The sequence below is a fragment of the Typopeltis vanoorti genome, chromosome 17 (genome assembly GCF_054136105.1).
Source record: "Typopeltis vanoorti isolate ZY-2024b chromosome 17, IOZ_Tvanoo_1.0, whole genome shotgun sequence".
NCBI classification, from domain to species: Eukaryota; Metazoa; Arthropoda; class Arachnida; order Uropygi; family Thelyphonidae; genus Typopeltis; species Typopeltis vanoorti.
In genome coordinates, this window is record NC_143565.1 from 46,610,154 (window position 1) to 46,624,263 (window position 14,110).

The 14,110-nt window shown below is 33.6% G+C and overlaps 1 protein-coding gene across 3 annotated transcripts in view; it reads right to left on the reverse strand.

Annotated features, from left to right (window-relative positions):
• Bka (FCF1 rRNA-processing protein Bka) overlaps positions 1-14,110 on the reverse strand; it is a 63,407-nt gene that overhangs the window by 35,387 nt on the left and 13,910 nt on the right. For all 3 annotated transcript variants that reach the window (XM_090407358.1, XM_090407359.1, XM_090407357.1), the window contains one exon: positions 4,614-4,762. In XM_090407358.1, coding sequence (XP_090263484.1) covers positions 4,614-4,762 — 149 coding nt within the window. The remainder of the gene's footprint in view (positions 1-4,613; positions 4,763-14,110) is intronic.

Genomic DNA, 14,110 nt, shown 5'->3' on the forward strand with positions numbered 1-14,110 from the left:
TAAAACACTTGAGCAAAGACTAGAGAACATACGCGTGAAAGTTCTGAGAAAGATAAGGGAATGAACAGATATCATCATTGGCAGAATCATAATAAAAAATGAGGATATTAGGAAGGAACTTGACATTGTTAGCACTCAAGAATGTGAGAGCAGAGCTAAACTCAGCTGGTATGGTCACTTAAACAGGAGGGAAAGGTTAGCCAAATAGCTATTTGGCTAACCTTTATTTATTTAATGAATCTGAGAGGTGAATAGTAGACTTTTTATACAAATATAATTCAAGAAAACATGAAAATGTTTGAAAACAAAAACCAAACCTTAGGGTCTCAGCTGTATACTCTGAAGAAAACATTGATAAACTCCATGGCAGGATTGTGCCATGTCTCAAGAAGAAGCAGTCTTAGAAAAAAAAAAAAAAAAAAAAAGCATATGGAAAGTTCCAAGGAAGTCAGTAGCTGCCCTGAGAGAATACAGAGAAAAATGTAAGAAAATTAAGCCATGTGTAAAACTAGTTAAACAAAAGTTGAAGGAAAAATTTGATAAAAATATAGAAGGTAAATATCAAGAAAGTAACAAGATATTCTGGAGGCAGTTAAAAAAGCTTAGAAATACAACAAAGAATCACATATGATCAAGGTGACAAAAAAATGTCTGGAATAATTACTTTAAAAGATTGTTAAATGAAACAAGGGCAGAACCAGTAGAAAATAGTGAAGAAGAATGCAATCAAGAATATATATCTATACTAGAGATAGGAAAAAAAGCCACCAGACATCTGAAATATGGAAAATCAGCTCAAGTAGATGACATTCAACAGGAATACAGGCAGCCCTCGGTTTACGCCTCAGTTCCATTCCTGAAAAAATGGGAACAAAATTATATACAAAACATATGAAACTTCGAAAAGATATTACATATTTCTATGTTGAAGTTCCTAGTTTCGGATCACCTGCATTTTTTTTAAAAAAAGTATCCAGTGTTAACTGCTTAGATTTTCTTTTTCTTTCTTTAAGGAGTTCAGTGTAACATCGAATAGATGCGATTACACTCCTCCTTTTTACGTTCACACTCCGTTCCCAATTGTGGTCCATTTCGTAGAGTTAATCAGTCAATGTGTCTCTATGCTTGCAAGGATACGCTGTAAATCGCCCATTTTCATATCTCTCGGAGGACCTTCTTCGTTTTCTTTCTCCTCCTTTGGCTGTTGACTTAATTGTTCGGCTAATTCTTTTAAGTCTTCATTGGAAAGCAGTTTTTCATGGCTCTCTAAGACTTCTGTCACATCTTCAGCTGTAATATCGTACAATCTCACCTCTCGCGCTCATCTTCAGTAATATTCTCCTCTTGCTCTAATTCCTCGAAGTCGTGCATAAATGCTGGAAGTTTTCGCCATGCTCCTTTTAAACATTTTGCTGACATGTCGTTCCAAGCTGCCTCGATGTTGTTAATGCCCTTCAAAATATCAAATGACTGCCAATAGTCTTTAATAGTTTTTCCTGAAGTGTCCAAGACTCTTACCATTTCCATAAATGTTATACGGAGGTAATAGGCTTTGAAGATTGATATAATCCCCTGATCCATCGGTTGCAAAAGCGATGTTGTGTTTGGGGGCATGTAAACAACCTTGACATCCAATGGTGTTCTTACTTCAGCAAGGTTTTGAGGATGTCCAGGGCATTATCCAAGAGAAGCAATGCCTTGGCTGACAAATCATTTTCTTTACAGAAGCGAAGCACGGTAGGACAAAAATAATTTGTGTACCAATCTATAAAAACGTCTTGTCTAGACATTTGCACGCAACAAAAGCGTAAGTCTATCTTTTGCAGCTTTAAAACCTGGAGCGGAACGTTCTTCACAGGAAATTAAGGTGCGTGATGGCAATTTTTTCCAGTAGAGCCCAGTCTCATCAACATTACAAATGAGATCAGGAGGATAACTTCCTTGTTCTACACAGTCTCGAAATTCTTTAGGAAAAGCAGCCGCTGCTGCAACATCTGCACTTGCCGCCTCACCACATAATTTGACACTGTGGCACTTACTTCGAGACTTAAATCTCATGAATCAACCTTTGCTTCCTAAAAATGTTTCTTCGCCTCCATCTGTCTTTTTAAGATCCTCAAAAATTGCTTTTGCTTTCTCAGTTATAACAGCCTGCAACAGAGAAATGTTTTTCTGATTCAAGTCATCTAACCATAATGATAATAATTTTTCCATTTTTTCATGAAGCTTACCCCTGCTATAACGTATGTGTTTTGCATTTAGTGCTGCCATAGATTGTTGCACAGACTGTTTTATTCTATCTGCATTTTTCATAATTGTAGTAACAGTCAATGGAGGTAAGTTCATACTTCTACAAACATTAGCATGTGTCTGCCCATCTTTCATTCTTTGAATCACCTTCATCTTCTTTTCAAGTGTGATTGATTTCTGCACCTTCTTAACACCAAGTTCTGCTAATTTTTCTGCACTTCTATTATCAGACATATGTAATTATGTGCTTTATCAATTTAAATACGTAGGTACGTAAAAAAAAATTAAATAGAACAATTAGGTAGATTCAACATTAAAACTAGGTTTGATACATATATGTCGTAGTAGCTCAGTAAACACTCAAACACTAGAGTGCCTGCTAGCGTTGTTTCTCAGTCAACCACACTACAGTAAGAAAGCACGCGCAGGCAATTGGAGTTATTGTGAATCGGCGTAAACCGAGGGCAGACTGTACTTACATATGGAAGTATACAAGCTTTAGAGTTTCCACACTTCAGAAGAACAAATTCCAGACTAGGTACTATAAGAGCTTCAAACTTCTGGAATTCGACCTTCTGATCAGGTCTTCTGCATTATTATGCAGCATAAATACTGGAAAACTTTTGTGGAAGAGAAACTTGGGAAGAACAAGCTGGATTCAGGCAAAATATGAGTTGTCAGGATTATATTTTCAATTTATGATGGATAGCTGAGAAATCATGGGAATATAAAAAGTATCTGTATTTAAGTTTTGTAGATCTGGAAAAGGTATATAATCCTTTACACAGAGCAAATACATAAGATGATATTTAAGCTGTAAGTCAGCAGTTAGAACTGGAGGATGTACAAAAGGATTGTTTGATATAAAATCAGGTGTAAGGCAAGGATGATACACACTATCTCCACTGTTAAACACTATTTATATGGATAACATTCTGAATGGAAGTGATATTAATCTAACAACAGAATTGGATATATCAAATTTAACTCTTTACTTTATGTAGGCAATGTTATGCTAATAAACAAATCTAGTGAAAGTCTTCAGGATCCTTTAAGTAAACTGAATAACTGTCATAACAAATTTATGAAAATCAGCAGTAAAAAGACAAAAACTATAAAAATGGACAAAAACATGAAAAACGTTAACTACAATCTCAGTGGAGAACCTATAGAACAAGTAAAATATTTCAACTATTTACATAGTATGTTTAGTGATGACAACAAATTAAATATAGAAATAAACAAAAGAATAAGCAAAACCGGTGTGGTAGGGAGACAGATGAAATTTACATGGAATAATTAGCCAAAACACTAAGCTTTCAGTATACAAAACAGTGTTCAAACCAATTTGTTTTTTGAGAAAAACTAAGGGAGTGAATGAACAATGGCATCAAGGACAGCATCATATTAAAAATGGAATTCTTAAGAAAGAAAGAAAGAATATGATATTATTAGCGTTCGAGAATGCATAAGCAGAGATAACCTAATACAAACACGTAAAAAGCATTATCACAGAATTCATCACAAACAGAAATGGAGAGGAAAAGGTTAAGCATAACAGGTATTTGATAACAAGGTGTCAAGAAAAAGACCTGGAGGAAGACCAAAATCTAGGTGAATTTATGCAGTCAGAAGTAAGAGAAGACTAATTTTGAGGAAAATTGTTGATAAAAAAGTTAACATAATTATATAGTAATTCTGTATATCCTCTAACACAGTAATTCTGTATATCCTCTGATGATGATGATGATAAAAAATAAGATAAAATTCAAGTACAGTAAGCTCTTGATTTAACAAACAACTTTTTCAATAAATTACCACAAAATTATGAACTGGGATCAAGGCCTTCATCAGTACAATAGCAAGTTTCAAAAATGTCAAATAGAGCAGAATATAATATTTGAATGGTTTATAACGATAAAACTAGTGATTCAATGAACATTATTCAAAATGCATCACATCACAGGTAGAGAGTTAGGTCTGACATAACGTTAACCTAGAAAGTTAAAAAAAGAAGCATTTCTAAACAATAATCATAATCGGATGACCATAAATTTAAATCACGTATGATTTTTATTGAGATTATACCTTTTACTTCTTAGAAGTTTTATAATCTTAAGAAGTATCATTTAATTTCCTATTGGCACTCACTATGCTGAAATATTGTTTAAAAAACTCATGTGAAACAGAATTTCAAAAAAATAACAATGAAAAGTGAGATATCAAATGACAAACTGGCACAACTTGTAAAGTTATATCAGATGGTGCATTAAAGTCAAAAAGGATCTAAGCATTAATCCAGAAATGTGAAACAGGAGTCTTAGTTTTTTTATTTTAATTATTGAAACAAAGAACAAACTTACATTTAGCATACAGGCAATCCATCATGGACTGTATAACATCTAGTTTATTCTTTATAGAAAAATTTATAAAATTAGTATCCATTATCACATGAAATGGTGGTCCAAGCTGTGTATTATATTTAAAGTAGAGTGCTGAAGAATACTGTGGTCTAAAAATAAGAAAAAAATATTAGCTATTTGCTTACAGTAGATCTCTATAAGATATGTATAACTTTATTTTATTATTACAGTAGATTCAACAAATGCATAACAGGTCTTAGGTATCATTATAAATAAACAAATCTAATTAATGCCTTTTATTCCTCAACTTGACTAAAGGTGAGTTAGCCAGTCTCATACAGAGGTAGAGGTTTTTTCACCCGGAAACTATGGTTTTTCATCCCTCAGAACAAGCAAACCGGCCCCATGAACACACACTTCTACAGATGTAAGCCACTCCTGGAATAAGGATTAACCAACCTATTCCATAGGATTTCAGTCTTGAATGCCTACATGGCGAAGTTTGGGTCTACACATGAGTGTAAAATCATCATTTTTTGACTAGTAGGAGCAAGCAAACCGGCCCCATGAACACACACTTCTACAGACGTAAGCCACTCCTGGAATAAGGATTAACCAACCTATTCCATAGGATTTCAGTCTTGAATGCCTACATGGCGAAGTTTGGGTCTACACATGAGTGTAAAATCATCATCATTTTTTGACTTTTAGCCCTAAGATTTTGAAGCCAGTCTCCATCTTTCAGCTTTCACTGATAGTGAGCTCGAGTTTTTTTTTTTTTTTTGGGGGGGGGGATTACAATTATTATTATTTTCCTGACCTCCATGGAGTCACAAGACTCATCGTGGGAGGTCAACACAAAGTCTATCATACCACTCCCCAAACTCATCCACCATCTCATCAGAAATGCACTTCATGCTCCTACCACTATCCATGCAAAAAACTTACTCCTCACCCTTTCACTCACCAGTCCCTCCTGCAACCTTGAGAGATGGCCCTCGATCCCCACCACTTCCCCTCACTCCACCATACAAAACATCTCAGTGTCAACATAAATAATAACCCTTCAACAGTCCAAATGTCTCTATCATAATATCCCCTTTGTCTTCTATAGACCAAACTCTGCAGTCTACATGCCCCCCATAATCAACACTGCATGGTCCCGACATCGCTTTCGCTATCTGCCCTCTCACCAAAGTCACTTCATCCTCCCCAAACCCCAGTAACCAGATCTGAGCACAGAAATCCAGATGTGGTCTGATCAAAGCTTTATACAATGGCTAACCACCACACTTCTATCCCTTGGGGTGAATGTCAAGAAATCCTGCATCTCTACATAAGACCCACTAACTCACCTTCAGTTGAAAAGCTCTTATAAAGATTCTTCACTTCCTATACAGGATGAACCCACGTATTTCCAACCAAAGGGTATCATCAATACAGAGGCTCTACTAACTTGAGAACTAGCCAAAGAGAAAGGGTCTGCAAAAATTCCTCAGAACAAGAATGGAATGTATAATGGTCTTTCTCCAGCCAGACTAAACCTATGGATGCTAATTTCCACAGAGCAACAAAAGTACCATTGTTTTTATGAATTATATTAAAAAAGCACATAAATAGAGGAACTTGGCAGTAATTAAAGATTAATTAATGGTAAGCATTGCATTAATATAAAAGAAAATATAGAAATTACTGAAATCTGGACCTCATGTTATCATTTGCATGATTCTAGGTTTGAAAGAAATATATCATTCTTTTTCTGGATTTAAATTTTTAAATTCTAAGCCAATTCAGAAAGAGTTAATCTTTAGCACAAGTAATTAAATTAGTATTATTATTAATATTATTAGCTTTGCCCTTTTCTGCATATTTTCCCAAAACTTTTCTATATGCCTCGTGAGATTCATTTTTTAATCTGCTGTTTAGATCAAAAATGACCAGCTTTTCCATTTTCTTTATGTCAGCTACCTTCTCTAATGACTTGAAAATTCCTCCATAGAACCTTCTGTAGGAATGTTTCATTATTCATTTCGCTTTTTGAAGTTTGTCCACATAATTCTACCTGAAATTGCCTTCCAATCAAGTTCATGTTAGATGTTGAATGCTATTGCTACTTATTCCTTTCCTTGATCATTATTAACTGAATATAACATCCTATATTTATTATTAAGAGGCTCTCGCCAGCTTTGGTCTTCTTTGTCTCAGTAGCACCAATTATGTCAACATGGTACTTTTCAATTGATACTCATTGTGTTGATGATTTATAACTTCACTTTGTTGGATTCTGAAAATTTAGAGATTAGAGTAATTATTATTTGCTTCAGAATCCAACATGATCTTCCATCACATAAGCTAGACTTGTAAATATTATTTTATGTAAATCACTTGTTTATAAATTTAATATTCATATAACTACCTTAAACTTTATTTGATATTTAATTATTTGATCAAGGATATATGTATTAATAGTAATAAAACTCTGTATTAAAATATTATTAAGCTATTTTATTTATTGCTATGTTAATATTATAAGAATTTGTATTTGATAATTTAACTGCGCATTAATTGAAATGTAAATATTCTTTATTTATTCCTATTTGTAGAAGTTTAACGTTATGCAATAGCTCAATTTTATTATGTTTTGTTTTGTTGTCATGGAGACGTATGTAAGAGAGTGAGCGCGAGTTTGGAACAGTGTGTGAGGGAGAATGCTGAAAGTTTACTGAAAAGAGTTTTAGTAAAAGAGAGCACAAGAACAATTTAGGCAGGAAGAATGGATATATAAGCGATGAACACTGAAAGTATAGATATAGAGAAGAGAGGATTGGCATTCGGTTGGAATCGGAGCATTCAGCATTTGGGGAATCAGAGTGCGATAATAGCGAGTCGGCAAGTCACTCAAGTAGCTAATTTAAGTCTACTAGTCGAGAAGCGGTTAGCTTATAAGTTTCGGAATAACAAATAAAGCTACGGAAGATAGCTAAGTGACTACTGATAGACTAGCGATACTTGAGTTGAGATTTAATTTCAGGGCCAACCTTTCAAGAACACACGGAATCTTGAAGCTTAGCACGGAGTAACTAGAAAATAGTAGAGGCTGTAAAGTTGAAGCTTAACGATAGCTGTGTTTAGAATTATAGTGCCTAAAGGATTAATTGAATACTGGAGGAATGGACAACTGTGCATATAAAACTTCAAGTTAAGGAATTATTGTGTGTTACCTTAATTCATCAGTGATCTTTAGTACTTCATGCAAGAACGTTTGATTATGTGTATTGTGACCGATAATTAATTCAGTTATTGCTTAGATTTATTTTTATGAGTGCCATTTATTGTTTAAAGTGTTTACAGTTATAAAAAGTGTTTGCGTATAAGTAGATGAAGAAAGAAGATTATCGGTAAGAATATTCCAACCATTAATATTCCTATGCAGAGATGTGAGTGTGTTTCTTCTTAGAATATCCCTATACTAACAGTAACTGTTGCGGAGGTTAGTTGAAGTGTAAATTTAAAAGTGTTTGCTTGTGAAGAGGTGTTACTGCGATTTTATTGTATTTGGAACTTAAGGAACTGTGAGAAGACCGTATTAGAGATAACAGATTTACCATTGTCTGAGTTTGTATGAATGTATTATCAGAAAGACTGAAGTGTTTATAATAACTTATTTAGTGATTTGATCTTAAGTGTAAAATTTGTGATTCTAAAATTAAGTGTTTGTTTTTGTTAATCAAAAGTTGTATTTTGCCTGAATCTCTTTTACTGCACCATTCATAAAATATTTGAACCAAAGCGGGTAAATTAAGTAAGTTAAATATACTTGGCTAGTATATATATTAATAACATATTAAGGAGAAATAGTTGAGGGTTGATTTTTCTTCAATTCTTGAACTAATTCAGATATAGAGTGGCGCAGTCTATAAATATAAATTTTCTCTATATTTGTATTAGAAATCGACTAGCAACTATTTTTTTGTTTAAGAACATTGTAGTGACTAACATGTCAGATCCAAGGTATAGATTGAGAAGAAGTAGGATCCAACAACTTCTTCTGACATTATGTCAATAGCTGACTTTACATTATTCACTTCCTGATGAAAAGAGTAGGGCCTTGTTTAACTGAGCAATGCTCCAGCAAGCATAAAATCTCATTATTTTGTACCATCATGTTGCTTCTAGTTTAAGCAAAAAGAAAGAACAATTTGGTCACTAAGTCTCAAATTGCCAACCTATTCTTGTTCATTCAGTACCCACTGGATACTTACTAATGGAGGTGAAAGTAAGGATTTAGGTCAGAAGTCCTAATTAGAATTGTTCATCCTAACAACTTACATAAACATCTATGCTACAGCAGGATTTGAACCTGCAGCCTGTTTACAAGTCTCCTCACAACTGTCCAGATTTGACCTTTAATTAATCTATAATGATTTTAGTATAATAGATTTCTAACTGATATGAAGCTCTGGTATTATATGACATTAGAAATGAACTCAAATGTTGTGAACACTTGATCTAGGAACTACAGAATATACTTTGGATTTGAAAAAAAAAATTATCATCCACATATCTAGAATTCTATTACCCTTGCATGTTACACTCAATGGTCCGTCATAGTCAAATAACTTGTCATCATGGAAATCTAATTAATGTGTGATGATAGGATGATTAATCCTACCTACGTAGTCTGTTCTGCTTCTTGAATGAATGTATACCCATTTGGCTGTTTTTCCTGTTTGTGGAAGAAAAACCCAAGCATCCAGGAGATAACACCCTACCAAACTCATATGAGACTGGTTAACTCACTTCCAGTTAAAATGTCCACATAAAGATTCTTCACATCACAGATGTGAATTCAAATCTAGGCCTTTCCAACTGAAGGGTATTACTGTTAACCAGTGAACTATAGGTTCTTCAAAATACTTAGAACCGTCATGAATTACAACATACAGTTTCTTGTGCATTGCTATATATACTTGCCCACCTCATGAAAATTAAAGGAAGTCAAATGTTTCAGCAAACTCCACCTCTCAATACTGCTTATTCACAAGGATCTGGAATAATGCCCATACATGACAGTGATGTGCTTATAGGTTTTGCAACCTCTCATTTTATATATAAAATTTCAGATTGAGCTGTTAATATGTATTTTCTTATTCCTCCTCAGTAGTTCTTGACAGGACTTTTAAATGCATAACTGTTTTATATGCCAAGGCTGTTTTTTTTTTTTCTTTTTTGAATCATGTACTGAAATCTTCATACAGAATTTCCAACTTGATATGTTTGTTTTAAAAGTTATTCATTATTATAGCAAGCTATAACAAATTAAAAAAAAAAATCCAACTACACAGATATACTACTGTAGTTATAGTACACAGAGTAGTAAGAACAATAATGGTTTCTTACAACTGTATGCATTATTGTTAAAGTGGGAAATTGACATGACTGCTTTATAATGACCTTTAAATGCTTGATGAAATAATAACTCCTCTCTAACAGAAGAGATGCATTTCAAATGTAGAACAAGGGAAAATGTGTTGCAGTTAATCCTAAGAAATGAGAAGTAACACAGAAAATTTCTGTTTGCTTTTTTTTATTTGATCATAAAATAAGTATATCCAATTTAACTGAGAAACAGTCTGAATGGGCCAATGTGAATGAAACTACTATTTGAAGTTGCTAAGAAATGATTTTTTTTACATTTCATAAAACTGAAAAGTTCATTATTGTTACTATTGCTGTGTCCTGAATAAGCATTAAAAAGATTTATATTAAAATATTCAGGTCACAACATTAATTCTACTCAGGCAGAGAACATGGAACGTTGGCAATAAAAAAAATAAGTTGTTTGTGAATACGAGTCAAGATAAAGTTTAAGGAATTGTATAAAATTGTATAAAGTGTTTAAATATAATCTGTATTAAGTGTGGGCCTGATAACAGAAATCCATGTAAGCTGGCTAAATCCATTTGAAAAAACTAGCCTTTTGCACTGAAATAGTAAAGTCTGTGAGTCAGGGTTCAAGGGTCACTTTTACCGTTCTGCATTATGAAAGTATTGGAAAGGGAAACCTAAGCGTCTTCCAGGAATAGGAGGCAGACACACATGTGAAAAAAATAATAGAGGGAGCTAATGAGATCGACGTGGACACACGTGACCGAGTTGACGCGTATCGCAAATATCGAGATTTACCGAGAGGGGAAATTAAACAAAAAGGCCTTGCATGAAGATTCGAGATCTTTTTTCTTCCTGGATTCCAGATCTCTCGGAGTGGTCCTGCTCGTCGTAAGAGGGAAATCCCTGGCCAGTCGCGGAAGGCACTTAGTTCATCCGTCGTAGCGTTCGTATTGGGCCAAGCTATGTCTGTGTTCTAGGATAGCTGTGATGTTGTCGTACGACGGAGGGACTAAATTGAGCCGTCCATTCAAGGTGACATTACCGTGCCACCTCCCACGTTTCCCTCGGAGATTCTACTCGCACAGATCTAGGGAAGATATCCTCCAAAGCGACTACATTTGAAGGCCTTGATAATTAGACAAGGCGGGAAAAAGTTTTAAGAATTCAAGGGCAGAAATGGTAATGTAGACTTTTGAAATACTAATTCCAGTTGTAAGAAGAGAGTGAATTTCCTGTGTGAACGTTTAAATTGGACTGAACTTAAAGAACTGTAAGAGTAGCCTACAACTAGATACGTGTCCGAGACAGTGTTAAGAATTGTTTGCCCAAGAGGCCGAATAGATACAAGATTATGTTAAACTAAAAGTGTAATTGTGCTGATGTGTTCACTGATAGCCACGTGTATCCGAATGGCTTAATGATAATCTATGACTTGTAATTTATGATTGTATTTAAGGTTATTAAGATTTAGTATGTGTGATAAGTACAAGTTAATTAGAGCTTTTGATCTTAGTTGAGTGCAACCATATTATCCTGTTTTTAAATGTATTATAGTGTATCACCATAAAGCTAATTAAATTGTTTTATTCATGTACTTGAATGATCTGCCTATATTATATGAATTCAAAGCTACCGCTCATAAAATTAACAACGAACCAAGCGGGATAAACCCATAAATACTAATGCAATAAGTAAGCCGCAACTGTAAGAAAGAAAAGGACAAGCGGGGGGGGGGATAAATTTATGCTTGATCAAATAATCATAAGCTCTCTAAAGGGGTCACCCTGAACAAGAATCCTTTCTACCGCAGCATAAAAAATAAATGTGTTAATACTTGTAGGGTGAACCTTTACAGATTGTTTGTTTAGGACATGGAGAGGCAATAGGACTGCAAAGCACTGAAGGAGAGAATATTTGATTGTAGAGTTAAAATTATAAGGGATAAATATGTATATGTAAGGTATAGTGTTAGACGAGTTTTGAATTTTAGAAAGATAGAACACAGGAATAGTTAAGAAAGGGTAGATAAAAGGTAAATAACTAATTAATTAAAGGAATAGTAAAGACAAAGATAAGAAAGGTCATAACATAAATGGTGCAGCCAGTAGGATAAAAGAAAGATATAAAACAATAGAAGTTAATCTAAACGATTAGAGTATAAACGTATTATAACAGATAAGTAGAGATATAAATAATATAAGGAAAACATCACAACACTATTACTTTGAAGTTTTAATGACTTATCACAACATAACTGGTAGAAGAAGCAAATCCTTTATTAGTAAAAAATATTATTGCTATGATTTTTTAATGTGAATTTCCAGGAAACCACCTACACCAATGCCATCTACTGCCCACCACCACCACTAATATTTTCACAGACAATCACAAACATCCATGAACAAGGCAGGATTTGAACCTGCAGCCTCTTGGATGATTCCAAAAACAATCTCTCTGACTTATGACTTCTGTGTAGCACTTTTGTTTTCTTCCATTTGATCCAGGGGTCTGGCAGACCATGCCTTGGATACCCTTCACACGGAAGAAATCAAATGGAAGAAAACAAAAGTGCTACACAGAAGTCATTATAAGTCAGACAGATTCTTTTTGGAATCAACAGAAGCTTTAAAACATCTTCCAAACAAGTATGGCTGTATAAATTTACCAAAATCTGGGAGACAGTCATTTCAAGATCTAATTAATACTTGTTTTCTCTCTTTTTTTTTCCCCAACATAGATGGCACCAAATTAGGACTTTAGTTCCTTGTGTTGTCCTTTACAATTTTTTAAACTAGTCCCACTGTTATACCAAATTGTTGTCGTTTCACTTACTGTATCAAACTGTTTTTGTGCTCTGAAGATGCCGGATATAATACCAGTGAAATATCAACAAATAAATTAATAAATATTAATTATTTTCATATCATTCTGTGTTGTCATCAATATCATGAAAATAAATTAACATCTTTTAGAAAAAGACAAAACTCGGATTATGTCAAAAAATCTCCTCTCCTAACTTTAAAATAAAAATAGAATGGAAGTGAACTTGAGAAATGAAACACAACACTGATTGATAGATGAATTTATATAGATTACAGAACTCAGCAAAATCAAATATAACTGAAGTGGAAAAACAGAAATTGCACTAGCAGCATATATATTCAGGAAATCCAAATAAGACAAATATAGAAGGCACTACACTACAATGGCAAAAACCAATACCTAAGAGAATCATCAAAGAAAAGGTCACAATATTACCATATTAAATGTATATGTGTAGCAACAATTAATATTAATAATGAAAATATATTTTATAAAACATTAGAAAGAAAAATGGATGAAATAAATAACAGAAACATCATTTTTGTCATAGGTGACCTAAATGCTAAAGTACTTAAAGACAATTCTGGATATAAAATCATAATGAAAACAGAAGGAAACAGAAATAAAAGGAAAACAGAATTATTCAAAGTTTTTGTACTTTTAATGATATGATAATACAAGCAATGGCTCCTATTTGGATTTTGCTGATAGAAGAATCAGACTGACTAAATCACAATAAACAGGAAATGGAAGACTCAATGCCAATTCTGAACCATTTATTGGTTATAGGTATTATAAAATAAGATAAATCAAAATACAAAAAGAAAATGTGCAAGACTATAATTAAATAAAAACAAACTAAAAGATAAGAACATAACAGGAGAATTTACATTTCTACTAACAAATAGAGTTTTAAAAGAAATTTTTAAAAATGTACAAGATTAGAAACAGCTGAAGAAATGTAAAGAGGAGAAAGGTGGAAGAATTATTTGATTGCCCAGTGTTAGACCACAGCAGTACTTGCTGGAAGTCTGAAGTGCCTTGGAAGAGTTTCATGTTTAGTCTCTAGAGCAGGATTTCCAGATTATGTAAAAAAGAAAAAAAAAAAAAAAAAAAAATCCTTTCTCCAACCTTGTTACTAATACCACTAACAACCAACAGTGGGAAACCATGTGATATCACAAAAACATGCTTCACAGGATCGTTTCTGTTCATAGCTCATACCCTGAAACTCGCAACTAACAACCTATGGTGAGAAACTATATGATATAACAAAACAAACA